This window comes from Cygnus atratus, chromosome 13, assembly GCF_013377495.2.
Source record: "Cygnus atratus isolate AKBS03 ecotype Queensland, Australia chromosome 13, CAtr_DNAZoo_HiC_assembly, whole genome shotgun sequence".
Lineage (NCBI taxonomy): Eukaryota > Metazoa > Chordata > Aves > Anseriformes > Anatidae > Cygnus > Cygnus atratus.
The window spans coordinates 2,359,728-2,379,925 of NC_066374.1; the positions used below are offsets into that span (position 1 = coordinate 2,359,728).

General features: G+C 51.0%; 1 protein-coding gene across 6 annotated transcripts in view; it reads left to right on the forward strand.

The window, feature by feature from the left end:
• Positions 1–13,960, forward strand: part of GAB3 (GRB2 associated binding protein 3) — a 57,682-nt gene extending 43,722 nt beyond the window's left edge. Inside the window, exons 4-11 of one of the 6 annotated variants that reach the window (XR_004777844.2) lie at positions 256–728; positions 3,197–3,252; positions 4,226–4,481; positions 5,512–5,593; positions 7,082–7,184; positions 8,383–8,496; positions 9,446–10,796; positions 10,881–13,953. Coding sequence is in view for 4 of the 6 variants with exons in the window: in XM_035541544.1 (XP_035397437.1) it covers positions 256–728; positions 3,197–3,252; positions 4,226–4,481; positions 5,512–5,593; positions 7,082–7,184; positions 8,383–8,496; positions 9,446–9,562 (1,201 nt within the window). In the remaining 2 variants the exon portion in view is untranslated. Of the gene's footprint in view, positions 1–255; positions 729–3,196; positions 3,253–4,225; positions 4,482–5,511; positions 5,594–7,081; positions 7,185–8,382; positions 8,497–9,445 lie in introns of all 6 variants that reach the window. The other 5 variants (XR_004777845.2, XM_050713381.1, XM_035541545.1 and 2 more) reach the window with 5 other exon arrangements.
• The last annotated feature ends 6,238 nt before the right edge of the window (positions 13,961–20,198 follow it).

The window sequence follows — 20,198 nt, forward strand, 5'->3', positions numbered from 1 at the left end:
TGGTGGAGGAGCATCACTGCTGGCCACGCTCCCTTGGGGGTGAGGACAGGGCCCGTACAGTGCCCTGAGGGTGTGCAGGACCAAGTACCAGCAGAAAGGAAACCATGAAGTGGTCAGTGGGCATTTTCCAAGCTGGGAGTGAAAAGCAGCCCAAGGAGCTGCTCCCAGCAGGTTATACCGCTCAAGCCCCGCACGCTCACCTGGTTGCAACCAGGAGAAAAGGCAAGCACCGGCCCTGCTCTCTGCCCCGTGCAGGTGTGACAGCTGGTCCAACTCGGACAGATCCCTGGAGCAGACCTCATCGGACGATGTGTTTGTCGACTCGCTGCAGTCCCAGCCCTCGCTGTACCTCGTGCAGCCCTGCAGCGCCGTGCACCAGGACGCGGCCCTGCTGGCAAATCCCGGTGCCGTGCCCAGGAGCACTGATGTGAGCGGGACGCCCAGTGACTTTTCCTCCTCCTCTCCGCTGCTGGGGACGCCGCTGACGCCAACCTTTCAGATTGACCAGAGCCAAAGTGCGCTGCCCTACGGCGTGAGCCAGCTGGCTGTGCTCTCCAACACGCCCCCCCCGCGGCCCCCCAAGCCCACCCACTTCTCGGACAGGCGAGGGGACGAGGCGGGCGGCGGGGCGCTGCAGAACGGCCACGCGGGGACCTGCAGGGCTCCGGTGGCGCTGGTGCCCAGGAGGATCTCCCTGTCCAGCCTGGACAACGTGAGGAACTGGAAAGGTGAGCGTGTCTCGGAGGTGGTGGCACTGGGTCGGATGGGAGGGTGCCCACTGCCTGCTCTCCTGCTGTGATGCTTCATGTCAGCCCCAAAATGGTGTGAGTAGGGTTTAGACCTGTCCGAGTAGGGTTTAGACCTGTCCATCGCTTGCATTCAGCTCCTGCCCCTCTGTTTCTGAAGGTCAAAGCGTGGGCTTGCCCAGGAGAAGTGCCTTTGTGGCTCCGCACACTGAGTCCTCTCCGTAACAGCAGCGTTTCTCTTCTCATGCTTAAAGGACAGGACGCCAGGGAGATGCTGGGGATGGGATGTAACCCTGGGTGAACTGGGGACTCGGTGTCCTTCAGCAAATCCCCCTCTGTCCTTGCATTTCCTCCTGGCTAGCCTGGAAACCTGCTGCAGAGGGAGATGGCTGCAAAGCAAGCCCTGCTCCCAGCTGGGGTGCCTTTTTTGTTCTTGAAAACCATCTCAAACCAAATAATGGTTGAAAACCAGGAACATCCGGGTGGCAAAATCCAGTGTACACAATAGATGCGAGTTTTATTTTGTGGAGCCACAGACCAGAGGGAAGCAGCTGGCTGGAAAGCATCAACTATTTTGCAGTGACGTGTCATTTTTGATGAGAAGACAAGGCAGGGTTTTATGGATGAGCATCCTTCAGGCCCCTGTAGTCTGAATGAGCTCTCAGTGTCTGGGGCCGTTAGATCTTGCCCTTAGAGCTCAGGCACCAGAGCAAGGAGAGCTCTGCCCAGGCTGTTTATCAGTGTACAAACAATTCTTGGAAGGTTTCTGCAGAAACACCCATCGGTGGAAATGCTCTTCTTCATTATCAGTTACGCCTGTTTGCTCCCTGAAAAACACTGCTTTTGCTTCCACATATATGCTGCTCCAGCACTGCTGGCACATGTGAGATGGTTAGTTGGGTTAGTTAGATGGGTTTCTCCATCCCAATTTACACCAAAAGGTTCTTAAGAGGATTAAGTGTCCAAATGTCATGTTCTGCTGCTGTGCTGCAAGGTTATCTCTGCCTGACAGGGGGCAGCAATGAATTAATAAGTGCTGCTGGTTTTTTTTTTTCTTCCCCCAAGTGCAGCTGAAACTATATAAAGGTTAAACTCTGAATTAAAACGTGCTTCACAAAGGACGGTCTGAAAAAGAAACAGGGAGAAAGCAGCTGCTGCTCGTGGGCTCCTGGAGTGAGCCCACTTGAGTTTAGTTCATTTTTTTTTGCCCTTAGCAATGTGTAAAAGCTGAACGGCTGTGAATCAACCTGCTGCAAAGGTAGTATGGGCTGGTAAAGCACCTGTACCCTGGCACCTACCGATGTGCCTGACTGCTTTTGTGCCAAAACAAGGAACTATATCCATCCCAGGACAGCGCCTGCCCACCCCAATGCACGTGCACCCTCACCAGCAGCGCTGCTTCCTTCTCCTTGGCACTTCTGCGCCGAGCCCTGAGCTGCAGTGCAGCACGGACATCTCCCCAGCCACAGCAGGGTGCAGGGCTCGCCGTGCTCCTACCTGGGGGCCGAGAGCACAGAAAAGCACTTTCCTGATCAGAAAGTCATTTTCCAGAAAAGGATGGTAGTTGTAAGCACGGCTAGAAATGTATGTAACCGGACACATCTGTGTGTGCTTGTATACATGCCCATGTGGTAGGAGTGACAGCAGTTCTGTTTCCTCCAGTTTCCCCAGTTCCTTTTTTCTGCCCTACTTGAAAACAAACTGTAACAGCCTTCCATTATTTACAGTAAAATCAGACAAAAAACCTTCCAGCAGCTACCACTGCTGATCTAGATATTGAATGCCATTTTTCAATATTTGTTGCCTTTTCCTTCAAAAAACAAGTTGACCTACACCAAGAGGAGGCCAACCTGCACAAGGGGACCTTCCCTCTGGCGGTTTGTCCCCCACCAGCTCGAGCCACGTGCATCATGTCAGCATTTCTGGGTGGCAAAGAGAATTTCTGCCCTCCGTTAGGCTTGCTCGTGCACCCTTGCTAGAACAACACGCGTTTCCCAGGCACCCCGCATCCTAGGCACCCAAATGCTTTCCAAACAGCAAAATAACCTTCCCCACGTCCCTTTGGTATAATTCCTTATCTGAGAGATGGGAAACAGAGGGACTAGAGCAGATACTGGGTTCAGATGTTAGTCTGCTTGGTTGCTTGCTCTCTGCACCACACCAGTCTCTCCCCCCGCCTGCTTGTGACTATGGGAAGCCTCAGTTACAGCAGGGTTACACGAGTGTGTTCCTTGGCTTCATCATACTTAAAATAGCCAAAATTGCTCTTGAAACACTACCAAGTTGGTTCTGGTCTTGTGTGTCACTGGATTTCCTCATTTAGGGTAAATACCAGGAGTTTGGGAATCTCTGTAACTCTCTAGTTAGTTTAGAGCCATGTGTTTTACTGCGGCATTATTGCCATCAGGTTGGACTACCTTGCACATTTTTAATTGCTTTTTTCTGTGCAGCAGACATGGAAGGCAGTTCTTTAAGAAGTCGGGACAAGAGGCTTAGCTTGAATTTGGTAAGTACTCTGCTTGCATAAACTTAAAGACTGATGCATGCAGGCTTCAGAAAATGAGTCATTTCACATTCTGGTAGTCAGTCATCTGCTGGACTCAGCAAAAAAAAATTAAAAAGTAGGAAGAAGCAGCCCTTGGCTTCAGGCAACTTCTGTGTTGCTTCTTTGTGGCCATGGGAAGAGGGAGGCGACAACATGGAGCCCCTGATTTTAAAGCAGACAAAGCCAGGTCTGCTGTGAAGGACTCCAGTAACCTCAAGAATGAAGCTGTTGACCACAAGCACCTGAGAAAGCCGCTTCCCTCTTGGGGAAAAAAGAGGTTTAAAGAAGCCTATTGCTTCCTGATCCCGAGGGATATCTCCTCTTCAGGATGTAGGAAAGGCTGTGATCAAAGCCCCTGTGATTCAGCACTCTGTCAGCCCAAAGCTCCTGGCCCAGCTTGGACAGATGTGGGTTACGTGTGGCACCACCAGGCATCACACAGCCAGCCTGCTGTCTGGCATCGAGCGCTGCTTTCTGTGTGGGAGCTCCTTTGCTGCTTGTATGCAAGCCCTGGTGGTGTGCAGCTTGTGTTCCTCTCCTCTGGAAGCTTGCAGGGTTGGTGATCAACCTTCAGTGTTTATTTTCAGCTGTCAGAAGTAACTTGTATGTCTGTATCTCTGCTCTCTCAGCTTCTACATGTGCAAAAATCCAGTTGTTCTCCTTTCAGAAGTTTTTTGTATGAAAGGACTTCCTTCATTCTGTAGGTCAGAATTGCTGCTGGGAGAAGCAAACCTACTTAAGTCACCCCTAAGTTTGGTCCTAGTGTCCAGCAGCAAGTTGCTGAGCTCCTCCCAAGCTGGCACGAGCACCCGAACCGAGTGCGTCTCCTGTCCTTGCATGTCGTGGCAAGGTCTCAGCAGGACCTCCTGAGCTGCTCGGGGCGAGCTGTTTGTTCACCACCGTTTCTTTCTCCTTTCCTTCCTCGCTGCCGAAGCCCTGCCGGTTCTCCCCGCTCTACTCGACGGCTGCGGATGGCGCGGAGGACAGCTACGTGCCCATGCGCCCCAGCACCTCTCCCTCGGCGCCCGGCTCCGACTGCTCGCCCGACGGCTACATCCCCATGAGCCCCAGCTCGGCCACCTTCACCTTCCCCGTCGTCAGCACTGAAAAACTCACCAGCCCCTTACCCGAGCTGCCCTCCGACCTGGAGCCCCCTCCGGTGAACCGAGACCTCAAGCCTCGCAGGAAATGTAAGGCCAGACCTAAAGAGCAACTGGGATGCGGGTGGCCTTGGCACGTTTCGAGGCTTTTTCCATCTTTTTCCAAGGGGCTGAATCCCTGTGTAGGAGCCTTGAGTACTGTGGTGTAGCAGGGTGCATCTATGGGGCTGCTTGCAAGCAGAGGAAAAGCGTCTGTGCCCACTTCTGCAGCAGCCACGTCAGCGTGGGGCAGGAATGTGGGCCCACTCTGTAGCAAGGCAGGAGGCTAACGCCTGCGTGCTGCTGCCTCGCCAGCCCCTTGGCCTCCCAGGAACGGGGCATCCAAACGCTCGAATCCTCCACTTGATGTGTGGGCTGTTGGTTAAACCTCTGCTCGATGGGTGCAGCTGTCTTGGTTTCATCAGGAATTTCCTGCAGATAACTGTTACTTTCCATTCCAGCTTCTCATAGCACTTCCAAAATTTGGGTTGATGATGTACTGGTGACAAAATCTGGCTATGCGGAAAAAAAATTGCCAAAGCCTAGCCTATGGTAAAGCTGTTTGGGCTACGGAGCCACAGGGGTACTCAGAAATGGGTTGAAAAAATGCTACGTGAAGCAGGGGGAGAAATGCAGAGCACTGCCAGCAAGCAAAGCAAGCTCAGGTCCTTGCTTTTAGAGGGTTTTGAGAACTGAAAGGAAAATGTACGGAGGTGCGAGGAGAGATCTCCACGTGTAGGACCTTTGGGTTTAGGAGAGAGCCCAAAGCCTGCCAGTGACCTGAAGGCTGAACTGTCCATTGCAGGCAGCATGTGCTGGGCTGCTCTGAGGCAAGGGTCAGACGTGGATCTTGCAGGGCGTTTGCTCTCCTAGTGCCCGATGTATTTATCCTGTTGGTTTCGAGTAAATGAGGGACTTTGCTTTCTGGCACTGACTGAAGTGGTCATCTGTTACTGACTTCTCTCTCGGTTATATCAGTTACAGTCTGTGAAATACTCTATTTCTTGCATTTTTCTAATCAATTCATGCTTTTCTTGAGCCCTGCTTTTGCAAATGTTGTTCCTTTTGTGTCTCCCTGCAGCACGGCCACCTCCTCTGGACTTGAGGAATCTCTCCACAATCCGTGAGCACGCTGCCGTGACCAGGATGTGGACCGTGCCTTAGTAAGTCGCCACGAAACCCACTGTTGCAATCTTTCAAGCATTAACACTGTGGGATGGAGTTAAAAGTAACTTATCACATGCCACGAGATGCAGCTTCCTGGCGAAGTCCACATACCAAAATTCCCCAGGGCTCCTTCCAGCATCCCCCAGGCTTTTGCTGTCTCTAAAAAGCAAGGCTCCCTTTTGAGACTGGCAGCTCCAGTGAGTTGAGCATCACCCAGTGCTGTCAGGAGGGATGTGTTTTGGGTATCTTGCAAATTAGGGTTTGCAGGAAACTCAGTCTCTTGTGAAGGTTCCTTTGGGAAAGGCCAGAGCTAGTCTGCTCTGGTGTGGCTGCTGTGGTGGCTGAAAGCTTCACATGCCTCAATTATCTGTTTTTTTCTGGAGTGATAGCATCATTTTTGTTTCTGAAAACTGAGATAGAAGAGAACTAGTTAAGATCAAGATCTGCCTGACTTGTAGCCTGGGTGCAGGCTTCTACGCTGCCACGTGGAAACTGAGGTTTGATCTGCTGGTGTGACCTTGTGTCCCTGGAAGCGAGCTGTGGGGAAAAACAAACACTTTTGTTCACACAGGCAGTGCGAACAGGTGGTGCTGTCGGGCTCCAGCTGCACAGAGATGCAACTTGAGGGAGCTCGAGAGGAGGGGAGGACACAGCGAGATGCTCGGGGGAAAGCTCAGTGGCTGCAGAGCCCTCTCCCAGCCCATCCTTCGCGAACCAGTTAACCCCACGGGCTGCCTGTGAGGGCAGCCCAGCAGCCCGCCTCCCCAGCAGCCCTGCCAGAGCGCCGCGGTTAATTAGTGCTGACACAGTGCAGAGTCCTGAAGGATAATGAGCTCGGGGGGAGTTTGCATGTTTCACATTAACAAAACTAAAAAAGCAGGCTGCCCGGAACTAATAAAGCAGAAGGACTTACGCCGTTCATGCTGCACCAAGTAGCCACCCAGTTTCCTATTAACTAACCCCCCTGTGCCAGCCTGCAATCATTCACTCGTGATACACCTCTGACAGCTCTGAGAGTGGAAAAGATTTCCTCGAACGAGGGCCGAGCTGCAGCCATCTTCACGGCACAGACAGCGTGTGTTTACACAGGGTTTGGAGCCAGCCAGCTCCTCCGTGTGCCCCTCCAGTAGCTGTTTAATTCGTGTCAGCCTCCAAAAAGGGAGTGCCCACGCAGCTAGCTGCCCCAGCGGCACTTGTTACCCTACTGAGTGCTGTCTGTGCCCCTTGCTGGAGAACGGCTCCAACGTTTTATGCTTTCTGTCACACCAGAGATGGCAAACTTTCATAAATCCTCCCCCAAAATAAAAAGACACTTGGAGGAACGTAACACTTTCTGGAACTGAGGAATGTTTTTGGACATCCTCTCCATAAAGGCTGCAGCGTTAGTGTGAGTTTATTCCCCATATGGACTGTGTCAGGCTTTGGCTTCAATTCAGAGCATCTGTAAGATGCTTCCTTAACCTCTCCTGTGTTTTTCTTCATAGCAATCGAATGAGCTTTATCTCACCAGAAAGAGACGGTATTAATTCAGCAAGAATATTTGCCAATTCAGTTTCCGGAGAAGAGGAAGAAAGTTACATTCATATGGTAATCTTCATTTTCACACAGCCATCCTTTGCTTTATTCTGCTCTGTCACATTGATGGAGAATGCAGAAGTTTGTTTTCTAAGAAAAAATGTTGAGGAGATTTGTCCTTTGCCTTCTGTTTGAACAAAAAATGATGAAATGGTTTTAAACCCAAGACAGTGGGACCAATTTACAGGGAGATAAGGGGAGCCCTTCTTCTGCTCCGCAGAACTCAGCTGTTCGCCCACGAATGTTGCTGAGCAGTTCCAAGAGAGCACAGGGATCAGCCATATTTACATGAGAACTCATTAAGGCGAAGGCAACTGAAATCTTTTCACCTTTCAGAAGTGTGCCCTGCAGAAATCTCCTAGGAAATGACAGAAAGCCGTTAGCGCACTTCCTAAAGAAACACACCAAATATTGTGCAGAAACAGAATGCCCATTGCAGTCTCCTATTGCTTCTGCTTTGGCTGGTGGCACTAACCCCACTTCCCATCCCACGAGAGAAGAACATCTGGCTTTGTGGCTTCCTTTTCTTCATTCACTCTCTAGCCATATCTTGCAAAAGACCAGAACCTCGGTTTCCTTTGAGTTTTAGGTGGAAATTGGCTCAGATCAAGAGATTTGAGATCCACGTCTGCCGATCTGGCTCCAGAGCCGAAGCCCCGCAGCAGTGGCCATACAAATGCATTGCGAAACTGCCCACAGCCTCCTTAAACAATCGTCCCAAATTTCAACCCACACCGTTCCCAGACCAAAATCTGCTTGGTAGGGCAGTTCCAGTTGTAACTACTCCCCGTTCGATTTTCCGGTCGATGAAAACCTTCCACATGCTTGTGGTCACTTTGATTTCCCTGGCACTAGATGTAGACAGATACCACCACGATGGCTCAGCTGGCACCCCTGTGAACCTGAGCCTTTCAGGGTTCGGGGCGAGAAGCTGGGCTCCTGCCTGAGGATATTGGCTAAATCAGAATGAGATTCAGCACGGTTTGCTGGTTTTGCCATAATGACCGGGAGAAAAAGGCACTCTCCATTTCCTTGTGGTACCCTCCAGCTAGTCAGCGTTACCCCGCGGGTCGTCACCAAAGGCTGTCCCGTGGGTGCTGGCCGGCCTCACTCGCGCGCTGCCGGGAGAGCCTCCTGCTCCCGGTGCCGTTCTGCTTCCTCCTGGGATCGTGTTCTAAGAGCATTAAAAGTTTCTCTTCTTTCCTGACAGGAACACAGACAGGCAACATCTCCATACAGTGGTGCTTTTCCATGGACAAGGAAATCTAACCTTGATTACTTAGCATTGGATTTTAATTCTGCTTCCCCATCCCCTGTACAGAAGGTATGAGTCCCCTGTGAAAAAAAACCCAAACCTCCTCTCTTTGTGTCTGCTGGGAGGAAAGGACCCAGAACCATGCTCTGTTAGGTACCAGTCCTGTTTCCAGTGGCAAGATTAACCCCATAAAAGCAGAATTAGGGTGATGGCAAGGTGTCCTTAGCTTGCCTTGTAGGGCTGCCGTTAATTTGAGCTCAGCAGAGGGCAGGAGGCTCCACTGGGACATGCGGCAGAGGGGCATGTAGGCGAGCTTGTTGGTGCTTGCAGGATCTCGGCATGCTCTTCCATTTTCATAGTCTCCCTTTCCTACTGGTTTTCCCCCCAGTCTCTCTGCAGTAACAAGTTTACAGCCCACGATAAATTCATCAGGTAAAACCGTACCATCTCTTGTAACATGGCAAAATGTGCACTTTTGTTCTTGCGTCTCCAAAAGCATTTTAATTTCTTTAGCAATGCTGAGAAACTGCAAACCCTGTTCCAAAGAGCTTCCAGCCTGCCCAGGTGGTGAGCAGGTACCGCAGCAAAGCCAAGACTGTTGTCTGTTGGGGAAGTTTGGTGTCCTGCATAGCTTTTTATCCATCAGTTAATACTCCTGAAGGCAAAAGACTTGGGACACCAAAGCTTCCTTAAAAGCAAACCGTTCCTCTGGTTAAACGCAGGCAGGTTATCCCCAGCAGGATGGCCTGCATGACAAGGCAGTGATGATCTGCAGGGGAAGAGCCAGGGCAGCGGTTTCCCCGCTCAGCAAAGCAAGCTGGGCTGAGCGCTGGGGTGCCAGGTGGGTGACTGCAGCTCTGGCAGGCTGTAAAGCGGCGCTTCTGTCAGCTGATGTCACTGTGAGCTTCGAGGTGAAGCAAGGCAAGCAGGGAATAAGGGGTAACAGAAAATCAAGCCAGGTTTCACTCACATCCCTTTTCACAGCCTAAATAAATAGGTTGTTTTCTGTCTCTCACAGAAACCGTTTCTTTCTGAGGAGCAGAGAGTGGACTACGTGCAAGTGGATGAACAGAAGACGCAAGCTTTACAGAACACTAAGCAGGAATGGACAGATGAGAGGCAATCAAAAGTTTAAAGGAAGAAGGTTGGGATCTGGAGGAGATTTTTTTTTTTGCACTGGAACCACAACGTTAATGAAGCAGCTATCACAGAGCTCAAAGGCGGAGCTGTAAGATGCTTACGATCTCCCGAGGAGTGGCATTTTTACCAGAAACCTTTGATTTTGGCTGGAAATAGTATGTTGAATGAGTGAGTGGTTCGCTGGTGATTGAAGGAATGCATTACCCTTTTTACTGCCCTTACTGGTAAGCTACATGGTACCATTTTCTGTCATGGTTCTGGGACGAGTCATACACCTAACCTTAACAAATCCACTACACGTCACATTAATCTAGGTAGTCCTGCCTTCCCCCTCTTGCGTAATTCCTAGTTGCTAAAGCTATTTTTTGATGTTCCTATGGACACTGCGGGTGCTCGGGCTGCTTCTGGCAGCAGGCACCCGGCAGGTAGCGGTGACTAATCAACTAAGGGCTAAAATACTGAAACAATAAAAAGAACTTTTTATATAGCGCTCAAGCAAAGAGAGCTTGGGGAAATAGCTTTTTTACCCTGGGATTAAAAAGCCTGACTCCGAGCTGCTGCTGTCAGAAGCTCAAAACAGGAGTATGGACTGACGGGACCGGGACGCGCGGTCGCTGACCCTCCGACTGACGGTCATCGTGCGAAGCTTCTGCTCTCCGTTGTGGCTCGTGCTTGTCGCCTCTCTGTCTGATTACTACTGATGTTTTCTTCCTATCTCGAGGAGTGTCTTCAGCACAGCACAGCTGCTCCTCTAGCAGGAGGCTGCTGACACACAGCTCTTGGCTGGCCAAAAAATAGAAAGGGAAGCTGTGAGCCTGTTTCTGCAAGTCTTGGGAGACCTGGCAAAGGATCAAGAATGCTTTCATCCGAGCTGCAGAAGAAATGCAATTGGAATTGCTGGTAGCAGTCATCAAACTGATTGTTTCATCAGACCCACCCCAAAAAAAAGGAGAATTAGGAAGCGCAGCGTGGTCTGTGAGAGGCTAGCAAGCCTGCCAAAAGCAAACAACAATGCGCTCATGCGGCGTGAGGACCTCTGCGTTCAGGAAGCTTATCTACCTTGGGACTTGTTAGGGGCGCTATCTCAGGATCACATATGTGTATAGTTTATGACATATTTAACTTTGAAAAGCTTGGCTGCGATCTGTCTTTTAAGGTGGCGCACAGCCACTCGAGCACTGGCAGCGTGGCCCACACTGGATCGGACCTGGCAGGCTCTGCTCCTGCAGGTAAGTCCCACTGGCCGTCGAGGTGTGATCCAGCCAGCGAGAACAGCCAGCCAGGGCCCTTATGGAAGATTTCCTTTTTGACAGGGCCAAATCACTGGCCTCCCTCGTGTGCCTGTTCTACCACGATCATCTGACCTCCCCGAAACGCTTACAGACCGAGCAGAGGCTGTAGGAACGTGTCACTGCAGACGTCGCTGGCACTGAAGGTCCCTCCTTGCTCTTCTCCCTTCTGCCTCCAGCCCCTGAGCTCTCGCAGGGTGGGAGACGGGGCCAAGTCGCATGTCCTGCTGGCAGGGGCAGCCACGAGGGCAGAAACGCCGTTTTCCTCCTACCTCAAGAGAGCTGAAGTGCTCGCGGGCCTCGCCATTTCTTTAGAGCAGATGCAGGCTGGGAGCTCCGTGGTGAGCACCCTGTAAGAACGAGGTTTGCCAGCAGCTTGGCTGACTCTGGGGCAAACTGGGCACTTGGCCCCCTCCCAGAAATTGTCCTGGGTTAGAAAACAAGCTGGTTGAAACAGGGGGTTTGCGCTGCAATGAAAGCTGATGCTCGGAAAAGCTTTGAAAATAATCCAAGCTTTTCAGTGTAAATCTGGTGTGAAGTTTAGTTATTGAACCCCTTTTTTTTTGGTCCTAAAACTGATGTAGGCGAGTGCTGCGGGCGTAGCCGTGGGAGAGGGGAAGTGGGCTCAGGGTGGGGCTGTGGGGATCCGCACCTCTGCAGGGCTGTGCCAGAGAGGGCTGCAGTTAGAAACACGTCTGCCTCTGCTCAGAAGAACTGCCGCTGCAAGGCGTACAAATAACAAATGTCACTGAAAGCTTTCAGCGTATGCTGCAGTATGGAGTTACATGTCTGGACGAGATGTGTATTGCATCAGGGGACCATCACGCTCAGGAGCCTTGCAAAGCACAGAAAGCATCCGCAAAGGGCAAGCACAATGATACTAAGCTGCTGCAGAGCCTCAACTGCAGAGGGAGGGCATGCCAGCCTCAAATTCAGGCTGCAGCAGCGTGCAAATCAGCTCGTGTTTTACCGGAGTGTTTCTTTTCATGCTGTCAGAAAACCTTCTGAAGTGGAAAAATACCAAGCTATCGAGAACAACTGTCACACTTGTTATTCTAGTTTGTTGTAAAACTATTTAAACTTGGACAAACATGGCTACTGGGTCATTCAGAAGTTTAGGAAAGAGCAAGCTCTTTTGGTTTTATTTTCCTAAAAATATATAAATATTCAGCTTGGAGGTGGCTGTCCTTAGCTCAGTCTCCCCCTTAAACTTCCGCATGTCTCCTTCCTGCCCCTGGAGCTATCTTATCTCCATCAAACACAGCTTACTGGTTTCTAACTTTCGCTTCTAAACTAAAAGCTAAGTATGGGGTTTTGTTCAGATTTCTCATTTAAGGTCCTGCTCCAGGGTCTGTGACATGTATTCCTGTGCAAGTACAATGCACAAAACAGGAGCAATTAAAATGCAGAAGTTTAAAAGCAGAGCAGTCCTCCCCAAATGCTTTTTGTCCCCTCCACATAGTCAAATTGTGCAATACTCCGAAGAGGGTATAGAAAAGGAGGGTGGTGTGAGGATGGCAAAGGCTGACTGCAGAGGTCACCCCCATCATTAGGGATTTCAGTCTGAAATGGAGCCACCACCTCGCCATGGTCCACCAGTGACGCACCCACATGCTGCTGTCAGCATCCCTGCAGCCTGCTGGCAGGAGGAGAGATGTTGCAGTGCTCAGTAAATTCTGCTCGCTGGCCAAAGAGGAAAGAAAAACTGTGAAAGCACCTGAAAGCTGAATGAGCTTTTGACAGCGCCGTGTCTGAAAACGTAGTTCAGGCAGGATGCCAGGCACGCCTCTGGTAGCCTCCTGTTTGCTGCAGGGCTATTGTTTTGTTATCTGTACGTATTTTGTAAAAAATATCAGGGGAGTTGATGCAGAGGGAGGCTCTGCGCCTTTATGAGCGCGGCATGGCCAGCAGCCCCTTCTGAAGCTCCTGTCTCCTGGGGAGCTGGCTTTGCCCTGCTCGGGACCTGTAGTGCCTTCTCCAGCACCGCTGGGGGTTCTTGCTCAAAGCGGAGAAGCATTAAACAAGCGGAGTGGGTTTTGTTTAATTAGCAGCGTCGCCGTGCGGGGTTTGCAGGTGCAGCTGGACTGCGTGATGAGGCGGAGGACAGGTGGACGGTGCTGGTGCTGTGGTTGCTGTGCGAGCCCCGCAAGGAGGTTGTGGGGTCCAGCTGGTTCCTGCATCGCCGGCACCGTGGGGTGCTGGCCCGGCATGGCACAGGTGGGAGGAGGTTGGGGCCGGTACGGAGCTCTGCTGCCAAATCGTTTGTGGCCAGCAGGTGCAAGAACACCTGCTGGAGATAAATCCTACCGAATAGAAAGAGATTAAACTGCTCGGAACTTCTTTCCCGAGGAGAGCGGGATTTAAGTGCTTGCTGGGAGTTGCGCTCGGTCCCGAGGTCTTCGCTCAGTTTGAGTTTAACACAGCCGCATTCTGCAGTCCTTCAGTGGTCACGCAGAGCATAGCAGGATCCAGGACTCTTGCTTTTTGGACTAAACCGTATTTTCCATTTATAACTCCTTTATTACAGGAGACAGCATTAAATACCTTACCGTCAGATAGGAACACTTTACCTGAGAAATGCCAACAGCCATTTAACTCGAGCCAGGTGGTTTCCACCTGCTCGCTTTTGCCAAGGGTAGTGCCCGCTCTCTTCCGTGCCGCTGATTACATCATAGATGTACATTTTGGAGTTGCGTTGACTTTCAGTGATTCAGTGGTTGAGGAATTCAAAGACCATCAGATGCTGTGATGAGAATGAAGCACAGGGCAATGCCTTTCCTTTGTTCCCCTGTTCCGCGAGAATTGCTCAGGTTTGAAAAAAAAAAAAGCCACCAAAATAGCAGACTTTGCCATTTCGAAGCCAGAATATTTTTTGTTCAAATAAGAATAAACTTTTTGTGTTGTGCAAATGAAGCATTATACTTTTTTTTTTTGTATTTGTAAATCTGTGGGGAAGCATTAAACAGTCATCTCTGTTACGAAGGAGTAAGTCATTGATAGAGCGGAGGGGCTCTCCCTTCCCGACGTTTCATTGTAATGTTGGTTGTATATATTTGCACATTAAACTGTGTATCTTTTTTTTCTAATAAATTAATATAAAACATAGCTGTGATCTTTATTTATTTTGATAAGCAAAGGGAAACCTCCCACATCTTTCATTTCACGCTTTCTCCATTTTCCAGCCATTATTAGGCTGTGACTTGTTCATATGAACTATTTGAATGTAAATTCAAACAAATCTGCAAACCGATGTCACACACCCGTGTGTCAGGAGATCATCTGCAGGTGCCTTGAGGAACGAGCAACGATGAAGCTGTGGCTGCATCTTCCTGGGATGTGGGTGAGTGGCTCCTGCTGCAGCCTGGGAGGAAGGGGCTGTGCTTTTGCTGCCCAAAGAAGGAGCCTCCAAACACTAGTTTGCTCAGGAAATGCTCTGGGTTTGGATACAAAGACTGGTCGCTATTTCATCTGATCCTTTAATTGTCCTGTGCTGAGGAGCTTGGATGCTGTCAGTGCAATTTCCCCGCTGAGCAGGTGAGGTGGGATCCTCCCAACACACGCGTCTTGGGATTTCACAAATGAAGCGAGGCAGTCCGTGGGAGCAGAGCTGCTAACAACCGAGGTAGTTTGGGATGCCGTTTATTTATGGCTTTGGGCACATTTACCTTCTGGGATGGAGGGGCTTCATGGTCCTGGTGGGACACCCGCTCCTCCTTGGGCACCTCCTAGCTCAGGGGCACCCCAAGCAGCTTGGACAGGGGCAGCCCAGCCTTGGGAAGGTGCCTGCTGAGCCCGAAATCACACTCGGGGTCAGCAGGTAATGGGACTGGAATGAGGTTATGGAAGGCTCAGGAAGCTCTCGGGCTTCTCGTCCCTAAAGTACAAAGTACTTTAGGGATTTTTCAGGTGTGCTTGGAGGGGCAGGGACTTGCCCAGGCCCAGTGCCAGCAGCAAAAATCCTCTGGGTGTGTTGGGCCATAGCCCTGTCCTTCTGCCCCCAGTTAATGTGGGCTGCCTGCTGTGTTTTGACGGGTCTTAAGATCTGCGTTTCCCCCAGGCACCATCCAGAGCTCCTCTCCAGGTTGTTTTGGGCAGCCAGGGACTTGGCTGTACTGGTTACACGCTGACAGCCTTGGGTGTCAGCAGCAGCACCTCCAGCGCCTGGCAAGGAGCACCCTTCCACCCTCTTGTAATGCCGGGCTTCCCTCGGGAGGCCTGGCTCTGCTGGTGGGCTCCTGCTGAGGGTTTCAGAGCTTGATGTGTGACCTTCTCGACAGCGCAAGCCAGACCAAGAAAGGAAGCCCCCTAGAGAGGAGGTCTGAGCTGCTACCCTGCATAAAACCACTTATTCCAGGCTCCTGAGCCTCTAATTTAATTTCTTAAAGAAGCATTTGCACCATAGGGAGCACTCTTTCAGCCTGCGAGCTACTTTTAAATAACTGCTGGGCAATTCCACTGAAGCTGGCAAATAAAGCTCCCAGAAAAGCACAGGGGCTTTCCAGCAGAAGGTGTACTTGGCTTTGGTGCATGCTTTATCTGTGAGGATGAGGCCATGAGCAGGATAGCGGGCAGGCTGTTTCCAGCACAAAAATAAGAGACGTCAGGGTTTTTAAGTTATTTTAAAAATAAAAAAATGGAAGATTCATCATTTCTTTGGCTTGACTTCCTCTGCAGTTAGTCAGAAATCATCAGGAAATGCCACCTAAGGAAATCCTTCCCCATCTGCGTGCTCAGCAGAAGGAGCGCATGCATGCGGAGGGGAAGGCGAGGGAGGTTTCTGTGTTCCCAGGCGAAGAGCTGCGTGACCCCGCAGGGACGGCTCAAGAGCAAGCCACTGACTGGCACACAAAGCAAAAAGGACAGGGAAACAAAGGAAAGATGGACGGGGAGATGAGCAGCAGAGACGGGCGAGGGTTTGGAGCAAAGAGAAGAGCAGCTGTGGACATGAAGTTTGATTCCTGTAAATGAGATGCTGCACAGAAAAGGCTATGTAGGTGAACAACCCCAAATTCAGTTTTACAGGCTAGGACAAAGTCTAGATCTTTCCTAATTTCCTTATGGAGAAAAGGACCTGAATTGCATTATTCTATAGCGGTGATTAAAATGTGGTGGGGTTTTGTTGTTTGTTTGTTTTAAGCTCCGTTTTGTGTTACCTTGAGCTCCCTGGCTTGCGCAGACCCAGCCTTCAGAGCTCACCTTCAGGGGCTCTTTGGCATGCAGGACAGCAGACCCCAACCCATGCCTGCAGGCCCCCAAGCCGCTGCGATACAGATTTGCTGTCAGAAAAGCAATATCCCCCATGAACAGCCAGAAAAGGATTAAAAACGTGATTTCCCCGGTAACTCTGCCACTCAAACCTCTGCCGAGTGGAGTCTCTGGGCGGAAGGCGCTGGCACAGAGACCTCAGCGAGCGGGGCGGCAGCGCGATGTGGTCAGAACGTCAGCCCGGCATTGAGCAACCTGTTTGTCAAACACCGGCCCAGCCGCTTCCCGGGGCGCTGCCCGCTTCCCCTCGTGCAAGCTGTCCCGGTACAAAGGGCCAAGGTCGGGGCAGGCGGGGAGGAAGGCAGCCAGAGAAGCTCCCGGTCCTGGGGCGAGGCCGTGCCGGGCAAAAGCGAGCCCTGGTGGGATTGTGAACACACAGCCTCGGGAAGTGCCAAGGGACACACGGGGAGCTGGCAGCAGGGCCTGCCTGCGGCTGAGCCTCCTTTTCAGCCCCCAAAACCTTTGGGGGAAGTCTTAGATTTTTAATTATCATTTGGAGTAACTTTCATGGAAGTCTCCAAACAGATCTTACAGCTCTGCTAAGAACTGGATGCTGGTTTTAAGCTAAGTGAACACGGTGCTGTTGCCTGAGATGGTATATAGTCAGGGAGGGTGCTGGAGGAGGATGACATTCGGCAGGATTCCTTGGTCTGCTCGCGCTTCACAAGCGGCAGAGGGACGTGTGACCAGCAGCAGTGCCTGCAGCCCGGTCCAAAATGCAACGGGCAAATCCTTAGACCTCAAGTAAAAGCAATTCCTTTGGATTTCTTTTTGTAAAACAGCATTTTTCCTCAGTGTTGCCTATAGGAGTTACTGCAGTTGTCCATTTGGGTTTGCCAGCAGCGGGTGCCAACATAGCAGCTGCTGTGCCAGGATGGGAGCAGTGGCACAGACCCTGCAGCTCTACAACAAGCAGTTCAGCTGCTGCCGTTCCCTCACACCTCCAGCAGGACAAAGGTGTGTGCACCCGGTGAGCTGGGAGCACGGGTCAGCCTCGGTCCAAACTCCTCTCCTGCAGTGCCCGGGCTCCCCTGTCCCAGGAGACAGCAGCATCTCGCTGTGCCGTGGTGCTGCGCTTGCATGTGTGGTCCATACAGCATCGACGTGCTCTGTGATGTGCCGTGGCCACCTGCTCCAAGCCACTGGTGTCCCCATTCTGCCTGCCAAGCTGTCCTCCCTGCTGTGCGTTTCTGTAGGGGATTAATTCCCAGGACTTTTCCTCTACTCCCGCTGGAGCTGCAGCAGCTGTGCAGGCTCCCATCCACATCCAGGGAACACCACCAGTTTGGGATGCAGGAGGCTTCGTAGTCCCTGTTCTTGTTATCTTTACCACTCTTCCACTCTCACTTCTAGACAGGCAGACAAACGACCACGTTAGTGATATTGTTTTCACCCTGTGGCATATGGGCTTTTGCGGTCTTTGGGCTGTTTGCAAAACACCCGGAGCAGGACACAGCGCCCGGCACAGCTAATCCGGGGCTGCAGCTGGTCCCTTGACCTGCCCTGGCACAGCGGTGGGTGGCGCGGCCGTGTGGGGCTGCCCGACCCATGGCGCTGCAACGGGTACTTCTGCCCCGCCTTAGCCCTGCTTCCCTCCCAGCTGCCACCCCGGAGGAGAAAGCAAGAGTTTTTCCTTCGTGAGCTGTGATGTTCCATGTTTTCAGGGGTGAGGACACCTGTAAAATCCCAGACAGAAATAAGCCGCCAAACCAGTGAAGAGCAGGCAGGCCACAGGGTTCACGTGCGGGCTGGAGCGGAGCAGCCCAAGCTGCCCGAGATGTTGTCGGAAGGGGAGTGTTACTGGGGGTTGCCAGGATTCAGTTCTCATTTCCACTGATTAATGTTATAGGCAGAAGAGGAACTGCTCCATAGTGGAAAAACAGGGTTGTGAGTGCGGTGTGAAGTTCAAGGGTGAAGGGACGGCAAGGCGTAGGGTGAGAGGTGGTGTTTGACAGGCACAATGGAGCTGGAGAAAACAGAGAGCAGCTTTCAGCATACAAACGTCTCTGCTGTTGTCTGCACGTGCCATCAACCCAGACAAGTCTAGTACTGCAGGAGGAAACAGGAGTCAAAGCAACTGCAATGTGAAATCCCATCCCTAACTGGCCATATCTAAGAGGTAAAGTAATAACACCATAAACAGCTAATGAAAGCCTTAATTTTAACTTATCGCAATGACAGGCAACATAAAAACATACTTGCTGAGAGTGAGACGTGTATGGGCCGGGGCTGTTAACATGTACGGGTTTCAGAGTTTGGAAACGTGCATGAAAAGCAGTCACGGGGCTTTTAGCGGCCAGGTCAAAGTGGCCTGCAGTGCCACGGTGCTCGCTCAGCACCCCCAGCACGCCTGTGCCCAAATGGCAGAAAAAAGAAGGTGCGATGGGAGAAGCATCAATCTGCAACTGAGAGGCAGGCCACGGAATGAATGAAACCCTGCGAAAAGCCTTAGTGGGAGGCCATGCCTTACAAGACATGAATACACCACTCCTCAGTCCATGTTTCTCTCCCACGTGCATTCCCTGGTGCTTCATATGGTGTGAGCTCCCAGTAGGCTGTTCCTGGGGTTAGGATGTTCACAAGCTCAGTCTGTCAGTCCTGAGACAAACCCCTAGCAAGTTATTTACTAGTTCATTTAATTGTCCTGCGGCCACAGAGCTGCTTGCTAGATCCAGCATTTTCCCATAAAACAGATGGAAGGAAGAGCCGGCTCAGGCCCCCTCCCCAACACGAGCACCCCCTGTCTTCCCCAGGTGCTCCCAGCAGGGTTAATTTTATGTTATATAAAAATAATCCATCTCCTGGACAGTTTTGAATCCACTGCCTTTCAATGGCATTGAATTAGTTCTTGTTTCACTTGCAGGGACAGGGAATTAAAATAAGCATCTCGGTTTCAAACACTTGTAACTCACTCCTATTTACTTCTACTTCCATTTCTTCCTTTCAGGATCAGCTTTTCAAAGGTTTGTGAGCACCTAGTAACACAGGGAGCTGCCTCGAGGGCATGCACAAGTGCCTGAGCTTGTTTATCCGTGACCTTTTTATTTTTTTGACAGTCAAGATAAAAGATCTGTGCTGGTCTGCCCTTATCTTCTGTGTTCCTGCACACTGAAGGAATTTTATACATTACGAGATGGAAGATTTTCCTTTATACACTTCTGCATCTTTGTCCCTCTGAATTCAAGCTTAGCCAAACGCCTCGTATTTAGCCATTATTTTTCACTCCCATTCATTTATTTGGTACACAAATAATGCCCGCTGGACTGTAATTTCCAGGGCTGCTTTAAGCTGATTTTAATGCAAGATTGTTTGTTATTGTCAGGTTTTGTACGTGTCTGAAAGCTACGCTGCTGGTTCCTTCCTCTGTTGTCATGGTGGCAGCCCCACAATCCAATCAGTGCCCCAGCCCGAAATCCTTCTTTTGTAAAGCAGGTCCTCTCCTCTTCCTCGGTGGGGATGGGAACATCTCCGATCCTCTTTGGTCCAGTACAACAATTTGTGTAATTTTATTAGCTGATGAGTTTAGCTGTCCTTGTTCTCCACAGTTATTAAGTTAAAATGATTGGTGTTAGAGCAGAAGAATGGCTGTGCTTGTCCTGACCAAGGCTCCTCCAAGCAAGGCCAGAAAGCAAACACACCCCCAAAATACGCGGCCAAATCAAGAACCCACCAAAAATCTACAGATGCCTTTAAATGGCATTTCTGCCCCTTTGTCTCGTGCTCTGAGACACAACCTCAGTCATTCTGCTCTGACCTTTCCAAACCACAGTGTCGGGCTGGCTGCAGGCTGAGGGGATTGCAAGGCTCCCGCTCTCCTGCTTGGAAAGGTTCCCAAAAGTTCACTAATTATGGCCAAATCAGCCCCAGACATACGGCTGCAGCACCTACGCTTACGTGACGCTGTTGGCTAAGCTCCCCAAAAAGCTTCTTGCAGAGAAGCACCCTGAAACGAGTGCCAAGGTGATGGGAAGAGAATGGGTGAAGCCGTTCCTTGGTCAGCTGTCAGCCCAAGACTTCTGCAGTGCCTGGAGGAGGGCTAGCAAGCCACTTACTCAGATATCAATTAATTACATTTTA